Genomic DNA, 17,607 nt, shown 5'->3' with positions numbered 1-17,607 from the left:
CATAAAATGTTTTTAAGAATTGGGGCCTACTGCTCAGGCCCCCAGTAAGAGCATTCTCATTCTCCTGGCAGAGAGCCCTTCATTTGGAAAATATTGCAGAACACACATCCAACCAAGGACTTGCATCCAGAAGCTATAACAACCCCTCAAAACTCAAAAGTAAGAATAGACAGGTATGAGGGATCCTTTTGGTGTGGTGCAAATGTTCTAATACTGGATTATGGGTGATAAACTTACTAAAACTCATTGAATTGCGCACTTAAAATGGGTGGTTTTATAATATGTAAATTATACCTCAATAAAGTTGTTTTTAAAAATTCAACAGTAAGAAAACTAAAACCTAATATAAAGAATGAGCAAAAGAGTTAAACAGATACTTCACCAAAGAGGATATACAGAAGGCAAAAAAATCACATGAAAACATGCTCAACATCACTAGCCCAAGGAAAAAGCAAATTAAAACCAGTATAATATACTACTTCACATGCACTGGAATGGCTAAAATAAAAAATACTGTCAATACCAAGTGTAGATGATGATACAGAGCAACTGGATCTCTCATACTTTGTTGGTGGGAATGCAAAATGGTACAGCCGCTCCAGAAAACAGTTTGCCAGTTTCATATAAGTTAAAATACACTCCGGGGGCCGGCCCCATGGCCGAGTGGTTAAGTTCACGCGCTCCGTTGCAGGGGCCCAGGGTTTTGCCAGTTTGGATCCTGGGCACGGACATGGCACTGCTTGTCAGGCCATGTTGAGGTGGCGTCCCACATGCCACAACTAGAAGGACCTACAACTAAGATATACAACTATGTACCAGGGGGGATTGGGGAAGATAAAGCAGGGAAAAAAAAAAAAAAAAGACTAGCAACAGTTGTTAGCTCAGGTGCCAATCTTTAAAAAAAAAAAACCACTCTGCATATGACCCAGCAATCACACTCCTGAGTATTTATATAAAGAAATGAAAACTTTCGTTCACACAAAATCTTATATGTGAATGTTTATAGCAGCTCTTTTCGTAATTGCCCCACACTGGCAGCAATCTACATGTGCTTCAACGTCCACGTGATGGAATACTACTTAGCAAGACAAAAGGACAAACTGTCCGCTCAATAACTTAGATGACTCTGAAAGCCATTATGCTGAATGAAAGAAGCTACTCTCTGAAGGCTACATCCTGTATGATTCATTTAAATAGCATTCTTGAAAAGTCTACACTGGACGGAGGGACAAGAGATCAGTGGTTGCCAGGGGTCGGGGTGGAGGTAGGCATGACCAGAAAGGAGTAGCGAGAGGGAGCTGTTTTGGGTGATGGGTCTCTCCTATATCCTGATTACACAAATCTATGCATGGATTAAAACTCATAGAACTATATGTAAAAAGTCAATTTTATAGTATAATAATATAAAAAATAGAATTTTAAAAAATTTCTCCTCCATTCCACAAATGTTTTGAATGTCTACTATGTGCCAGGCACTGGGCAAAAAATTGTATGTGAGAGAACCCGTCAGAGCATCTGTGAGGGAGACACAGCTGAACCCAGCCGTGATCTGAAGCAGAACGTGCCCAGGGCCGCGGAGCGTGGAGGAGGGGACTTTCTCTTCAGCGGGGAACCAAGGATGGCTGCTCCCAGGAGGGACATCCGAACTTGAAGGAGGAATAGGAGCTATTCATTCATTTGGCAAACATTTATTGAGCACCTGCTGTGTGCCAAGCTCTGTCCTAAGTCGTGGAGATACTGCAGCGAATACGAGGGACCGTGTCCCTGCTCTCTCAGAGCTCACACTCTAGAGGGTGAGATGTGGACAATAAACACACCACCAATTAAGAACTTCAGGCACCGAGGAGCACTCGAGGAAGGTGTCAGTGTAAAGTGGCCGTGGGGGAGGACCCTTTAGAATAGGCGATTGGGGAAGGCCTCTCAGGGAGGTGACCTTAGAACAAAGGAAGGACTGGAGCAGAGCTCTGAATGATGCAGCCGTGGGAGGAGCTTGGGAGGCCCTGGAGGAAGAAGATTGGGGTAGAAGGTACAGCAAATGCCAAGGCTCTGAGCTGGAAAGGATCCTGAGTGTGAGGGACTGAAAGAAAGCCAGGGAGCCTAGTGGTCAGGGGGAATGGAAGGAGATGGGGTGAAAGGTAGGCCAGGATGTGGGCAAGATGCCAGGCACATGGTAGGTGCTGCTGTTTTGCTTGTCCTTATCCCCAGGGCCTGGGGCAGGGAAGGAAGACCAGCCAGAATTCAACTGTCCCCCTCCTGCTGAGATTTCCTGGGGGTCCTCCAAGGCCTTCAGAGAAGATAGTCCAGGGCCCCCATCCTCACCCCTCCCACAGCCATGGCTGTTTGATGGGGTTGATGCCCAATGGTCTTATATTTATTTAGGGCCTCATCAGCCTTGATCCAGAAGGAAGCAGCAAACTGCCCACTTGGCTGCTCATATCACCTCACCCCACAGCCCTGGGGGCCCTCAGACACACAGGGCAGCCTAGGGCCCCTCAGAGGGCATGTGGGTCTGGAAGAGGGGAGGTAGGAAAAGCCCCACGGTGCCGAGCACACATACAACCACGAACACCCACAGGAACAGCCGGTCGACCACCATGGCCACGTACTTCCAGTCCTCAATGACCTGCAGGCAGACAGAGGGACCAGTTATGGGGGCTGAGCATGGGGTCCTTCCTGCTTTCCCTCCTTCCCTGAGTTGGGCCCTCACTACCTGGCCAGGGACCCCACAGGCCACCCAGAACTTGGAGTGGCAAGTTCTGAGTCCAAGGCTGGTCTCTCAGCTGGGCTCTGAGGTCCTCAGTCCACCCCTACCTGACCCCCACAATATTGCAGAGCCAATGGGAACTCGGGCTGTACAGAAAGGTTAGGAATGGAAGGGGTTATTAACACCACACGTTGTGATTTGAAAACCAAATCTGATTATAAGTAAGGCCTGAGGATCACAAGGCCCCTTCTGTTATTCTCACTCTAAGTCTCCTGCGTGAACTGGCTCTGCCCAAAGGAAGACTTGGGGCCCAGCTAGCTGAGTAGGGTGGGATGCTGGGGCCTGCAGGACACCTGGAAATCTTGCTGTTTAATTTGCTCAATTCCATTAATAGCAGTGTCTGCTAGTGCCTGTAATTAAGACCCAGCCTCCTCCTGCTGTATCATCTAGGTTTCTCTCTCTGGTCTTCTCAGAGCCCAATGTGGGGTTGGCAGAAACCTGGCTGGCCTCCAGAGGTGCCACCACAGATATGCCTGCCTCCTTTGCCTCAGGGAGATGCCCTGAGAGAGCCCCAGCACCCTGGCCTCCTCCCCCATGCCTGCTTTCACACCTGGCCCAACTGGATCCCTCTGCATACTTTCCCTGGTGGAGAGTGGCTGGATCAGGACTCGGCAGAGGCTCTGGAGTTGGGAATTTGGGCAGCAATAGGCAAGCTGACATCAGTGACCCGATTTATCAGGGCCCCGTCAGTGATGTGCATCGACCTTCCGGGATAAGCCTGTGTCAACCAGCCCCTCAAAGCCACAGCCAAACACGGCTGCGGCCCGTGCCCATGATGCAGCAGGCCCTGCACAGCTCTGCATGCTGAGCTTTCCTCGGCTTTCTTGGGTTTCTTTTTGACAGCCCTAATTTCAAACGACTTTATTTTTGGTGTGTGTATGTGCTTTTCCCCCTCTTTTTATATTTTTGTGCTATCTATAGTGACCAATTAATCACCAGGGAGGGTGAAGGCGCTTCTGATGAGAAACACAGCCTGGGCTGGCTTAGGGGCTGACATGCTCCAGAAGGGAAGAAAGCCTCTTTTTTTCCAGATGGACATGAGAAAGACAGTAAGTCCACCATGTGCTCAGTACAGGGCAAGAAAGTTTAAGGACATCACAAAGATCTAGGTACAGAGCTTGGCACTGCTCCAGGCCAGCTGTGTGACCCTGGACAAGTCAGTGAGCCTCTCTGAGCCTAGCTTTCCCTATTGTAAAATGAGGGCTTGAGTAAATACCACTTCACAGGCTTCCTGGGAGGGTTAACAGTAATGTTTATCAGGTCCTGGCAGAGCACCTGATGTGTGGAGCTCAATGAACACTGGTGATTATAAGAATGGTGGGTCCTGCCTGGCTGCTTCCCATAAGAGGCTTTAGATTAATTAATTAACAGCAGGAGACCTGTGAGTGCCAATGGGGTGGTGAGGCCTTTAGAAGAGAAAGTTCAGCCAGGAGTACAGGAGAGCAGTGCTTCTAACCCGCATGTGTACACAAACCTCTGGAAATCTGGTTAAAGATACAGGCTCCTGGACACCCCCACAGAGATTCTGGTTCAGTCGGAATGGGTGGCCTCGAAGTTGTAGTTTGAAAAGTTGCCGAAGTGGTTCTCATTTAGCCAGCAGGGCCCCAGGCTGCCTATTAATATTTGGGAGCCAGTGAATTAGGTGATGCTGAGCTACTGGATGGTTTTAAACAAAAGAAAGCACAATCAAATTAAATTTTTTAGAAAGAGAAATCTGATAGTCCTATTGAGCTGTGCTTATCTAACTGGAATGTGCCTAGGAAACTCCTGGGGATCTGGTGAAAATGCAGATTCTGAGCCAGCAGATCTGGGGCAGCCTGAGATGCGGCGTTTCTAACAGCTCCCCAGTGACGCCCATACTGCCGGTCCAAGGCCCACACTCTGAGGAGCCAGGGTGTAGAAGAGCTCATGCCCTAGATTCCATTTGTTAGCAGATCTCTCCTTTCTTTTTCACAGAGTGATTCTGGAACTTTTCTGGCCTGTCCTTTTCCCTCTGTGCTAACTAATGGAATACCAGTGCTTTCCCTTGAGAATGGGGCTGGTGAGAAGGAATGGCAGAAATTAAGAACGGGGAGATGCCCTCTTTTTGACATGCAGCTGCATGTTGTGTATTAAAAACCTGTTCAGAGTCTGATCTGATAAGGTGTTAAAATGAGACTATTCACAAGACTGTGGAACTTGTTCTCCTGCCCAGTATGGAAATTTGTGTGAACATTTCTAACCATTACCATCACCTTCTGTGTTTAGTTGTTATAAAATTGTTCTTTGAAGTGTTATCTGTTCAGAGGCGTCATTTGAGACACCTGAACTCTAGCACTCATTGCTTTGTCCTGTGAAAGTAAAATTAACTTCTTTTTCAAAATCTGTAATTGTAGTCACCCTGCTTGATAATTTATTACCCTGGTAGCAATAATATTTTAATTGATATTTCTATAGTCCTGAAAGCTATGTGTTTATATGGCTTCTTGGCAAGCTTGAAGGGGACGGGAGCAGACACCCTCAATGCTCCACCCAACCTGTGTCCCTAAAGGCTGCAGAAGTCATTTTCCAGCCCACTGCCAGCCTCTCACTGCAGACGCCTGCATCTCCTCTCTTCTCTGCCTCAGGCCTTTCTCTAGCACCAAGGGTGCTTGCTCCACAGCTGGCTGGCATAACCAGGAAGTGCGGGGGAGTTAATACCAGAGGCCTACCCTGAACCCACAAGGGATGGGAGCTGATGGGTAAATACCCACACTTCCCTCCCGGGGGATGATTTTGAGGCTTGTTCTCAAGCCTCAGACGGTCCCTAGTGCCCACAGCAGTATCCTGCTCATGAATACCCAAATTGGCTCTCTTCCTTTCTCTGTCTCCCTTTCCCTACTTCCTCACTGTGCTTCCTGGCATCACTTCTCAAATCAACTACCTTTGCCCAGGTCTTCATCTCACGGTCTGCTTTTGGGGAACCCAGAACAAACGAAAAAGGATCCCTGGTATGTATTTCCTCTCCCCCAATGCATGAAGCTATAATAAAACTAATTTCAGTTTTGGATTCCTTATTCAAACAGAGAATTTGAGAGCCCTTGTCTGATATGAATTAACCATGGGACATGGGAAACCAGTGATATTATCTGAGGCTCTCCCATTGGGCAGGTGGCAGGGGCTGGGCTAGCAACTTACACTCTGATCTTGATCATCACTCTTCATGTGCTGGGCAATGAAGCTGACGCCCTCTAAGGCCTCCTGCACATCCTGCGGGAACCTCCCAGAAGACCTCAGCCGGAAATCGCTGGGGATACCTGCCCAGTCCAAGCCGGCTGGAGACTTGGGAGCTGCAGAGGCAGGATTCACTAAGTACATGGAGTTCCCATAGAGGTTGGAGGAGCTGGCAGGGCCCGTGGCCAAGGCAGTGGTGGCAGTGGGCTCGGACTTGGTCAGGCGAGACTGGCTAAGCTGGGGGGCCCTGGAGGGGCTGCTATCAGGGCGCTTCATGAAGAGGAAGGTGGGCAGCTTGTATAGGAAGCAGTGCTTGACCCAGGGCGCCATGGTGTGGGTGCTAGGTGAACGGTGGTGTACATTGAGCACACAGACACTGGTGACAATGGAGAAGGTGACCAGCACCATGGTGAACATGAGGTATTTGCCAATGAGTGGCACGTCGAGGGAGGTGGGCGGCACGATCTTGGAGATGAGCAGCAAGAAGACAGTGAGCGCCAGCAGCACGGAGATGCACAGTGTCATCTTCTCGCCACAGTCGGAGGGCAGGTAGAAGACAAGGATGGCCAGTGAGGTGATGAGCACACAGGGGATGATGAGGTTGATGGTGTAGAATAGCGGCTTGCGCTTGATGATGAAATCATAAGTCACGTCCACATAGCTGGGGTCCTGTGGGTTCACCGTCCTTCGCCCTGGGAGGGCTACTATGTCCCACTCACCACTGGGGGTAAAGTCATCCATGCTGGCCGTGGGCGACTTGAGGACCATGTCGATCTCCGTGTGGTCGTAGGTCCAGGAGCGGAACTTGAGGGTGCAGTTCTGCTGGTCAAAGGGGAAGTGCTTCACCTCAATCTTGCAGGCACTCTTGTAGATGGCAGGGGGCAGCCACAGGATGCTGCCATTGGAGCGCACCACCACATTGGTGTAGAGAGACACCTCATAGGTCCCGTCCGCGCTGGGGGCAGGGGCAGGGCATGGAGGAGAACATCATGAAATCCATGCTGAACAAGGCCTGGCCTGTTCTCAGAACTTGCCAAACAGCCCTTCAGGACTGCTTCTCACTAATCACCCTTCCAGCCCCTGTGCCCTCACTGAAAAGGCCTGCTTTACTTGGCAGCTGCAGAGAGAGCCCTACCATGAAGCAGCCTGAAGGCTTCATGTGGATTAGCTCATTTAAGCCTCACAGGGAGGTTTTATTATTATCCCCATTTTACAGATGGGAAAACCAAGGCTCACAGAAGTTAAGTGACTTCTTTAAGGTCAGAAAACTAGTAAGAAGTACAGCTGAGATTTGAACTCGGGTCTGTTGTCCCTGGACCCCATACTCATAATCCTGTCATGCTTCTGCCGGTGTAACTACGACCCAGGAAGAGTCTCTTTAGCTCCCTCCGCTTACCTAAGATAGTTATGCATAGTGAGTCAGTCCTACCAACATCCAACCCTGATAAAGCAATTGAGGGTTAAAAAGAGAGTATGAAGGACAGAAAGAGCACTGGACTGGGCATCAGGATGCTAGCCTTGGTCCCAGCTGTGCCTGAGTGAGTCAACAGGGCTCTCCCCTTCTCTGGGCCTCTGATTTCCCATCTGCAACTGAGGACTCTGGCTCTCTTCTTCCAACCTCATGGCTGGAAGTCTGGGTGAAGCACAGATGGAGCCCATGGCTGGACTCAAGCCTGGAGGAGCCCCAAGGGCTGGGCCTGCTGCCTGGCCTGGCCCTCACCACCTTGGCCAACCCTGCCACTCACTTGTTGTAAAGCACAATGTCAGGCAGCCAGATGCGCTTTGCGGGTATCCTCAGGATGTTCACACCCTCATAGTGGGAGCTGTTCCAGGCCAGGCGATAGTCAGTCCATTCCTGAGCAGACAGGCAAGGCCCTGTCACTTGTAGGTCTGTTGCCACCAAGGGGCAGCCCTGGAGGAAATGCCTCCAGGGCTGGGGACCCTGCAGGGCACTTACCTGTTTCAGCCAGACGTTAGTGGTCATGATCTGTTCTCGCTCATTCTGGGGAGTGAAATGGGCTATATCAGTTCACCGAGTAGGAGGAGCCCTCACACATAGACCCCACTTTAACATGTGAAGGGCTCTGAGCTCCAGGAGCCATGTGACTAACTGCCAACCCAACATCTCTTGGATGGCTCAAAAGTATTTCATACTTTTGTCTGAGACAAAACACATGATCTGTACCCAAACCTGGTCCTTCATTGACATTGCCTTCTCAGTGAATGGCACCCCCTGCCATACAATTCCACAGCCAGAAACCTGGGAGTTGTCTATGACACTTCACTCTCTGATCCATCAGTAAGTCCTGTAGATTGTATCTTGTACATGCATCTCAAATTTGTCTGCTTCTCTCCATCTCCACTGCCACCATCATCTGTTGCCTGGACCGTTGCAGTAGCCTCCTAACTGGTCTTCCTGCTCTGCCCTGGCCTGCCCTTACTCTATTCTCTACAAAGCAGCCAGGGTGATCCTTTTAAAATCTCACCTCGTCAGAATACGTCCTCTGCTGAAACCCTTCACTCCCTCACCGTATCATCCAAAGTAAAAGCCAAAATCCTGCCGCCTCAACCCCTATCTCAACTAGATCTTTCTATCTCAACACTCTCCCATTTGCCCATTCCACTTCAGCTACTCTTGTCTCTGCTCCTGCCTCTGCACATGCTGTTCCCTCTTCCTGGAAATCCACACAGCTGACTTCCTCACTTTCTTCAGGTCTCCTCTGCTCTGCCTACATAAAATAGCACCCTGTCCCTCCCTCTCCTTCTTACCCTGCTTTATTTTTCTTCGTAGCTCTTATCACCACCAGATACCATCTATTTATTTGTGTATTGTATGCCACCTCCCACTAGAACTTAAGTTCCTTGAGGGCAGACGGCACCTAGAAGGGTATCTGGGATGTGTCAGATACACGATAAATATTTCTGAAGAATATGAAAATCCTACCACAATAACCCAGACCCCCATAATCCATCTCTCACTTGGACCACTATAGGACCTTCCCACTGGTCTGTGTCCATGCTGCACCACCCCCCTCCCCAAACACACACCCCTGTCCTTCCCATGCAGCCAGAAGAAACTTTCCAAAGGTCCCACCACTTCCCAATCTTATCCCTGCTTAGGTCACTTCTGTGGCTTCTTCCACATATAGAATAAAAATCTAACTCCTTCACAGGGTCTGCAAGGCCTTGCCAACTTTTCCAGTCTTTTTTTACCTCCCCATGCCCCTTTTTCTGTGCTCCAGCCCACTGGCCTTCTTCAGTTCTCTGAATGTGTCTTGTGTTCTCAGTCTGTGCCATTTTTGCCTTCCTCCTCTTCACCAAGATAACTTACAGCAACCTAATTTCAGCCTGGGTGTCACTTCCTCAAGAAAACTTTCCTGAACCCTCAACTAGGTCAGCCTATCAATAGCATAAGGTTCAGCTGCCAATAACAGAGAGCCGAAGTAACACTGACTTAAACAGAGTATAAGTTTTTTTCTCTCGTGTAACAGTCTGCATGTATATAGTGGTTCTGTTCTGCGGAGTCCTTAAGGACCTAGGTTCCTTCCAGTTTTCTTGTGCATGGTCCAAGATGATTGCTGGAGCTCCAGCCATTATGTCCACATTCTAGGCTGTTGAGGGGTAGATGGGAAGAGGAGACAGAAGAATGTATGCCAATTGTCTTGTTTTAATTAGAGTATTTAGGCCATTTACATTCAATGTAGCTACTGATATATTTGGGTTTAAACCTACCATCTATCTGTTTTCTGTTTATTCCCTTTTCTCACCTTGTTTTAGATTTTATTATTCCATTTTCCCCCATATTAATGTGACTCTCAGTAGTTACCCTGAAGACTACAATATGTATATACTTTTTAGATCATTTTAGAATCTAACATAAATTAATACTTTTACCACTTCCAGAACAAGGCAAGAACTTTAGAACATTTCAACTCCATCTACCCCCTCCTGACTTTTGGGCTATTGTTGTCGTGTATTTAATTCTACATATAATTAAAACCTTGCAAGATATTTTTGTTGTTTTGTACTGTCAATATCAATGCAGATTCCCCCATTTACTCACCCTTCCCGCTGTGCTTCATTCTTCCCTACCTGTCTGTGTTTCCAGCTGGGATTGTGTTCATTATGGTTAAAGAACATCCTTTAGTATTTCCTTTAGTACTGGGTCTTCTTGTGTTAAATTCTCTGGTTTTTGGTCTGAAGACATCTTTATTTAACCTTCACTTTTGAAGTATATTTTCACTGGTTGTCCACTTCTAGGTTGCAGTTTTTTCTTGCAGCGCTTTTAAAATGTCATTAGATTTTCCGACTTCCATTTTGAGCTGTTAGTTTTATTGTTGCTCCTGCCTCCCCCCCCCACCCCCCACCCCCCCACCTCACTCGTGAGTGCTTTTAAGATTGTCTTTGTCTTTAGTTGTCAGGAGTTTGAGTATGATGTCCCTGGGCATGATTTTCTTTTGTATTTATCCCTCATGGGGTTCATAGAGCCCCTTGAAACTGGAGCTTTGTGTCTTTAGTCGGTTTTGGAAAAGTCTGAGCCAGTATCACTTTAAATTGTTCCTGTCTTATTCTTCATTTCCATTCTTTCTGGAACTCCAAATACACATTTTAGATCTGACCTTTTTATCATGCACCATATTATCTTCTTTTCTGTATTTTCCATCCTTTTTTCTACCATTTGTCTAGATATTTTCGATTGTCCTTTCTTCCAGTTCATTAACTTTTTCTTCTTCTATGACCAATCTGCTATTAAACCCATCCAATGAATTTGAAATTCTCCATCATTATAATTTTCATGAACATATTAGTGGTTATTATTTTCCTTTTGAGAAAATTTATTTGTTTTTAATAGTGATAAAATACACATAATATAAAACTTACCACTTATTGACAGTTATTTTAAAGTCTATGTCTGATGACCCCAATATCTGAATCATTTGTGTGTCTGGTTCCATTGTCTTCTTTTTTCTCTTTGTCTTTTTTTATTTTGTCTTGTGTTATTGCATGCCTAGTAAATTTTTATCTGACTTTATCTGCCTCCAGGGAGTACTGACTTTGGCTTTATGGCAGACAAGAGTAGGAACAGATCACCTTGATCTAGTCTGTGACTGAGCTGGTTCAAAGCAGGTTTTACTTTTTGTGAGGGCTAGTCTATTTTTGATTCATTTTTACTCTTAGGGGTGGTCCTTTCAAGGTCTCCACCAAGGCCCCACCTCCTTACTGGGGCTCAAACTCCAATATGTGTCACCCAACCAGTCCTGTGAGAGTGCCAAGCATTCAGCTAGGCTTCCCAGCCTCTAGCCACCACTTTGTGCTCAGCTCCTTAGCCTCTTGGCTCTCTACTGTTTAACAGTCATCACGTTTGGGGAATAGCACCACAGACTGTCAGGGTCACCTCCTGGAACCTGACCCCTCAAGTCCTGGCTGAGCTCTCCAAGACGTTCAAACAGACTTTGCTTTTTATTTGTATTTATTTATTTTTTTTGGAGAAGGAGGGCCTTTGTGACCAGCTTTTCTAATTTTTCTTATGGAAAGGTTAATCTACACAATCTACTTTGCCTTTACTGAAAGTTGAAAACCTTCCTCTGTCTTTAAAAAAATAGTTTTAAGTTGAGGTATAATTTATATGCAGTAAAATACATAGATCTTAAGCATACAGTTTGACCAGCTTTAACAAATGCAGTCCCCGTGTACCCCACCTCCTTTCAAGGTATAGAACATTTCTATTACCCAGAAAGTTTCCCTGTGCCTTAGTCTTGTCCCTCAGTCCCCCAGCAGCTGCTGAACATGCCTGAGGACATTTGTTCAAGACCTGGCCTTCCCAAAGAGCTGCTTCTGAAGGTCTGTTTGCCTTACCCAGCACAAACTCCTTGCCTTCTCCCTAAAAACTTCCATCTTTAAACTGATCATATCTAAAACCCACCCACCTCCCACATACGGAAAGAAAAAAACCCCTGAAGACTTAGAATATGTTTTGTGCACAGCTTTCAGGATTGGGACAGCTCACAGTGCAGTCATGGGTAGGGGTTGGAGCCTGCGCCCTTCCTCCTCCTAGTAACTTCCGTTACCTCACAGGACCCACAGAGCAGATCTGGCAGGGGCAACCTGAACCTGGAAGCATGACCAGAGCCATCTGCCTGTTTACCAGGGCAGCAGCTGCAGGGTAGCTGCTGGGCTCACCCCATTAAGCAAAAAGCCCTTGGCTGGACAGTAATACTCAGACACCAGCCTGGTCAAGGCCTTCCAGTTGGCTTGCAGAGGGGAGAGGGACAGGAAGCACAAGGCTCTTCATCCGTCTGCCATTCTTGGGCTGTGCTTCCTCCAAGGGGAGGGAGCCAGCCATTAATTTGGCCAAAGCCTTCTTGAGAACTATAGGTTGGAGAGGCTGGGTTTGTGGGGGCCAGCTGTGCTAGGTTGAGAGGCTGGGAGTAAGAAGGCAGCCACCTGACCAGAGGAGTTTCAGCCTCTTAGTTATCTCCTTCCACATGGCTGGTTACAGCACCCTACACACTCCTCATGGGAACGCTCCCCTCAGAGCTGCATCCAGGGGCAGAGTTCCAACCCTGTGGGTGGGAACGTGGGAAGGGCCACACAGGAAGGTTAACAATGGGCCATGGTTCCCTCAGACACCCCCAACTCAGAGACAGCAAAGGGGAGAAGGAGAACTCTCTGGCACCTCAGCCTTCCTCAGCACCCCCCAACCCTACCCCACATCCACACATCAAGACCTGACAACCCTACTTGTGAACTCTGCAATCACTTTCTCCTTTCCATACCTGCAGCAACTTCCTTCATTGGTCCAGACCCTTACTTACTTGGTTAGACTGGTGTAGCAGCTGCCTCTGGTTCTGGCCCTACACCTGGGCCTCTGAACCCATCAGTTCCCCCAAACCAGTTCCTATCTCCCCCAACAAGTAGGGGTATGTGAGGTCATCTCTTGAGCAGACTGGCAGAGATCATAGGGCAGGGCTGTGAGGACAAGGAGGAGAAGATTATGGCCATGTTGGAGGCTCACCGGTCTAGGGCAGGCCCATTGGCTGCCTACCCAATGATCATTCCCTCTCACTTCTTCTTTGTTAATAAAACCATGACTTCGTTAGAAATTGGATACTCATGAACTTCATGGGCCCTTCTCTAGCTTTTTCGCCACGTCTCGATAAGTCTAAGCTGACCATGGTAATTCCATTCCTCCAGCCAGTATTGGTGAAGGCTTAGGAATGAGCTGTAGCCCTGTCCACCAAGTGGAGGACAGGTTGCCTAGACGGCAGGTCTCTGGGAAAGTTTTCCTCATGGTCAAAAAGGGACCCAAGAAAGGACTTGCCGTTTCCTGCCACAGATATTGTCATGTGGTGATTTTATGTTTAGAGTTATGGCTGCCATCTTATAGTCATGGGGGAAAAAACAAGAGAATTGCAGAGCGCTGACATCATTGACAACAACCTACAATCATGACACCGTTGAATTACTGCATTGACCAACTCTGAAACTATTGGCCTATTCTCGTTGTGTGATATAATAGATGTCCTTATTCTTTTAGCCACTCATAGTTGGATGTTCAATTACTTGAAGCCAAAGTATTTTAATTGATATTGAGATCGTGGATTTGCAGCTGGCTCCAAACTGTGAAACTGGTGTGTACAAAATGGGCAGGACATCCCAAGCAAAGAGAAAGGTATGTTCAAAGGCACAGACAGCATTTTTGGAATGAAAGAATCATAATGTAGAGGCAGAGTTAGGGCCCTCAAAGTTTAGGCAAATTCCTTAATTTATGGATATGGAAAAAGATTAGGTGAATAATCTGGGACATTGTCCAGAAGTCTGGGCAATGCCAGAAGTAAAACCCAAGTTACTCAACTTGCAGCCCTGCACACTGAATGGGCACTCCTTTCCCCAAGACCTGGCCAGCGCCCTGAAGACCCATCATGCCTCTCCTCCTGCACCTTGAGGCACAGCTGGCCCCTCCACCTACCACGCTGATGAGCTGGGCCAGGGAGAGCTGCAACTGGATGGAGATGAGCTGGGAGGAGCTGGTGGCTGGGCGGATCAGGTTGTTGTAGCGGGTTTTGTTCAGAAGGTCATCCATGAGCTTCTCCTCGGCATTGGCCACACGGCAGTCCCCTGGGAGAACACATAGTCAGATCTGCTGGGCCCTCTGCAGCTGATGGACGTGAAGGGGAGAGCTGCGAGGGCCAGGGAGCAGAAGTGCCCTCAGGGCCAGCTCAAGCAGCTAAAGTGTTGGCAGGCCTGCCTCTCCTTGGGGACTTCAAATTAAAAATATCTAAGACAGAGCTCAGTTCTCTCCTCCCATGCCCTACGTCTTCCTCCTCCTATTCCCTCTAGCAATGAATGGCACCCCACTCTCTAGGCATCTATTCCAGAATCTGGGCATCTATTCCTGATCCCTCTCTTGGTTCATCCAAGTGCCTACCGATCTCTGTCTATTCTGCTTTCCAAGTCTCTCAGTCTGGCCTCCCATCTCCACCCCTCCAGCCCTGGTCCTGGCTCACCACCCTGCCCTGGGCTCTTCCAGTAGCCTTTTGTTGTCTCCCCACCCCAACTCTGCCCCTGCCTTCATGTAGCATGCAGTGCCAGAGTGGTCTTCCTACAGCAAACTGAGCTAGAGCCCTTCCCTGCCCGCAGGCTCTCCGAGCTGTAGGCAGAGTTCAACCCAAATGTTTAGCTGGGCTCCCAGAGCCCTTTGCCCCCGCACCCCCGCCACCAGCTTGTCTTCCTCCACCTGATGTTTCCTCGCCTCTCCACCTCTATGCCCAGATACTCACGTTCTGGCCAAACCCTACTGTTTTCCTTTCCGCACTTGTAAGTCTTTGAGCACACTCTTTCTCCTGCCAGGACTGCCCCAGGCCACCGGCCACCAAACATCTGCATGTCTGTCTTGTGCAAGAAACCAGAAATGGCTCCTGCCTCAGAGAGCTGCCAGTGTGGTGGGGGAGAGATCTCTCAAATGTGGGTTTTCTGTGCAGAGCTGGGTGGATGGTGCCTTCTCTAAGAAGAACAGGACTGGGCTGGGGGAATTTCCTGGGTTCAGGCTTGGACCTACAGAGTGCAAGGTGCCTTTGAGACGCCAAGTGCTGGAGTCCAGCTGATAGTCAGCTAATGGTCTGGAGCTTAAAGGAGAGGTCTGGGCTCAGAGTCATATTCAAGACCCAGCAACGCAACATCCTAAAGGGAGCCCAACCTCACTGTGATCCCCCTGAGCTCCCACAGCCCCAGATCTGCCCCTCTCTACACCCCAGATCTCTTGCCAAGTGGTATTCAGGTCTTTGCCCCATTTCCCTCACATGTCTGGGAGTGAAGGTGAGGTTCAGGTCTCAATCTTGTTTACTCTGGTGTCTTCAGGGAGAATGTGTCAGGTATGGGTGGGGGGCACCTTGGGAAGAGGGAGACTCAGGAAGGTCATGGATACCTGAGCTGGAGAGCCTACCTGCAGGGAAATGGATGAGGGTATGTAGAGGAAGTAGTGTGAGAGAAGAATAAGAGAATAAGGGAGGCTGAGGAGGTGGGGGTGGGGCTGCCAGAGAGGGGCTGCAGGCTCACCAGGCGCAGGACTCCAGGACTTCTGAAGGGCCAGTTACTGCATTTTACCAAACCCTTCCCTCTGGGTGGGTCCAGAGCGTGAATTGCCCTGATTAAGCAAGTCTGAGGTAGACTCCTGGGTGGGTGCTGGGCTGGACACAAGACCAGGAGGAGCAGCCGCCACCCTCCCTGCTCCAGGCATTTTCCAACTCGCTGCCTATCTGGAGCAGATGCAATATTTAGTGCCTTGTGAAAGATGCTCCCAGCGCACCTGCTGCCTGCTGTCCCTCCCCGAGACTGCCCCAGGCTGTCCAGAGAGGGTCCTCTGGATGCCTGGCCTACATTCTGAACCCCGTCTCTCATCCCCTGGACCTCCTCCCAGAGGTCAGCTGCTTGAGTACCCTGGAAGCCAGTTGGTAGCCCTAGGCTGTAGCTGGATCCCTCACACAGCCCCTCTTTAGTATATATATTTGAGCTGACTCCTCATTTCATAAAAAGGGGTGTGACTTGCCCAAGCCCATCTGGCATGTCTGGGGTGGCTCTGGGGTCAGAATCTGCAGCTTCTGGCCCCAGCCCTGCCGTGCTGGGGGAGGCTGGATCCGACATCTCTGCAGCCCCAGGAGGCTGGTCCCGCTGGGTTCCTGAGAGGCCAGGGCCCCTCTGCAGGCCATGGGGCTTGTGTTCCAGCTCTGAACCCACCTGAGATGCTCAGGTTGCTCTCCTTTGGGTCTGTCCTGCCTCTCAGGCATTCAGCTGGCCCTGAGGGACCCTCGCCCATCTTGAGGACCAGCTATGGGCTCCAAAGTTAGAGGTTCCAAAAACCTTAGGCCATTTAGCCCAACCCTCTGTTTCTCAGCCGAGGAAGCAGACCAAAGAGGGAAGGACCTTACTCAAGGAGCTCCAGCAAGTCAGTGGCAGAGCCAGGTCTAGGAGCCTCTTTCAGACAGAGGCCCTCTCGGGACCCCATGCCTTCTTTAGTGCCCTTGTTAACTTCCCCTAAGGAGATGGCCCCTGCAGAGGCCATACTGATGTCCAGGGTTGAGTGTGTGCCTGTGTTTGTACTTGTATGTGTGAGTGTGTAGGCCAGAGTAGGAATGACCAGCAGAGCTGCTGGTGCTGGAATGTACTCCCACCCCCCAACAAAGGAGGGAAAAATGCCTAGAACAACACATTTAGGCTTTCCAATCTGCTGCTTTATGCCTGTGAGGCCTGCTGGGTTCAAAAGACAAGAGACAGGCCTCTGACCCCTAGATGGCAGGGTTGGCCCAGAATGGGTGGAAGCTTCTGGGGCACAATTGGGGGTCACATCCCAGCCCTGGGGCTGACCCAGTCAACAGAGAGGCCACCACTAGAGGTCAGTCATGACTCAGTGATTCTGATGAGGAGTGGGCCCAACCTGCCTCTGTCCAGGACCTGGCCTTCCTAGGCCTTCCTTCTCTGGGAAAACTGCTCCGCAGCAGAAAGGAATTACAACCCAAGAGGAAGCCATGGCTGGAATCCTAAACTGTGTGAGTGTGTGTACAGTTTGAAGAAGCATAGCTGATCTTAAAATCTATATTGGAAGAATGGAAAGATGCTACCTATTGTTTTAGAATACAAACTACAGAAAATAAAGGTCAATGTAATCGTCCTGGCAAGTAGGCATCTGAAAGACAGAGTGATTTTCACTTGGGGGTGTGCTTAACCGAAGAAGGGAACAGGAGATTTGTATTTATTAAAAGGCAGCTGTAGATTAAAAAGAAAGCTGGAATGTTTACCTTTTACACAGAGCTCACGATATATTATCAATAGCTTCTCTAATCGTATGTAAGAATCACCTGAATGCTTGTATAAATGCAGATTCTCAAGCTCCATTTCCAGAGATTCTGATCCTCTGAGCCTAGGATGGGGTCCAGGAATCTGTACTGGGTGGTTCTGATGCAGGTGGCCCCAGGACCATGCTTACTGACTCACACATCTGAGTCCCCAAGTATGTAGGCAGGGCATATCATCCCCATAGAACATATAAGGAAACTGAGGCTGAGAGGGGAAAGGAATGGCATGGGGTCACCCAGCAGGTGACAGAGCCAGGATACACGTTGAATGCAGACACCATCTTTGGTGAGAGCTCCACTTCC

At 49.0% G+C, this 17,607-nt stretch overlaps 2 protein-coding genes across 3 annotated transcripts in view; one reads left to right on the top strand and one right to left on the bottom strand.

Moving 5' to 3' along the window:
- Nucleotides 1-17,607, top strand: part of LOC124235155 (uncharacterized) — a 48,377-nt gene that overhangs the window by 1,019 nt on the left and 29,751 nt on the right. The window contains exon 2 of the mRNA XM_046652764.1: nt 72-173. Within this exon, the coding sequence (XP_046508720.1) occupies nt 72-173 (102 nt within the window). The remainder of the gene's footprint in view (nt 1-71; nt 174-17,607) is intronic.
- Nucleotides 999-17,607, bottom strand: part of CHRNB4 (cholinergic receptor nicotinic beta 4 subunit) — a 17,813-nt gene continuing 1,204 nt past the window's right edge. Inside the window, exons 1-6 of one of the 2 annotated variants that reach the window (XM_046652388.1) lie at nt 13,926-14,058; nt 12,772-12,925; nt 7,914-7,958; nt 7,702-7,811; nt 5,921-6,911; nt 999-2,623 (exon numbers count right to left, since the gene is read on the bottom strand). In XM_046652388.1, coding sequence (XP_046508344.1) covers nt 2,483-2,623; nt 5,921-6,911; nt 7,702-7,811; nt 7,914-7,940 — 1,269 coding nt within the window. In that variant the 5' untranslated portion in view covers nt 7,941-7,958; nt 12,772-12,925; nt 13,926-14,058 and the 3' untranslated portion in view covers nt 999-2,482. Of the gene's footprint in view, nt 2,624-5,920; nt 6,912-7,701; nt 7,812-7,913; nt 7,959-12,771; nt 12,926-13,925; nt 14,075-17,607 lie in introns of those variants that run through there. The other variant, XM_046652387.1, reaches the window with a different exon arrangement.

This window comes from Equus quagga, chromosome 2, assembly GCF_021613505.1.
Source record: "Equus quagga isolate Etosha38 chromosome 2, UCLA_HA_Equagga_1.0, whole genome shotgun sequence".
In the NCBI taxonomy this organism is placed as follows: Eukaryota; Metazoa; Chordata; class Mammalia; order Perissodactyla; family Equidae; genus Equus; species Equus quagga.
The sequence above is the reverse complement of the archived record's forward strand: the minus strand, read 5'-3'. Positions and strand labels throughout refer to the sequence as shown.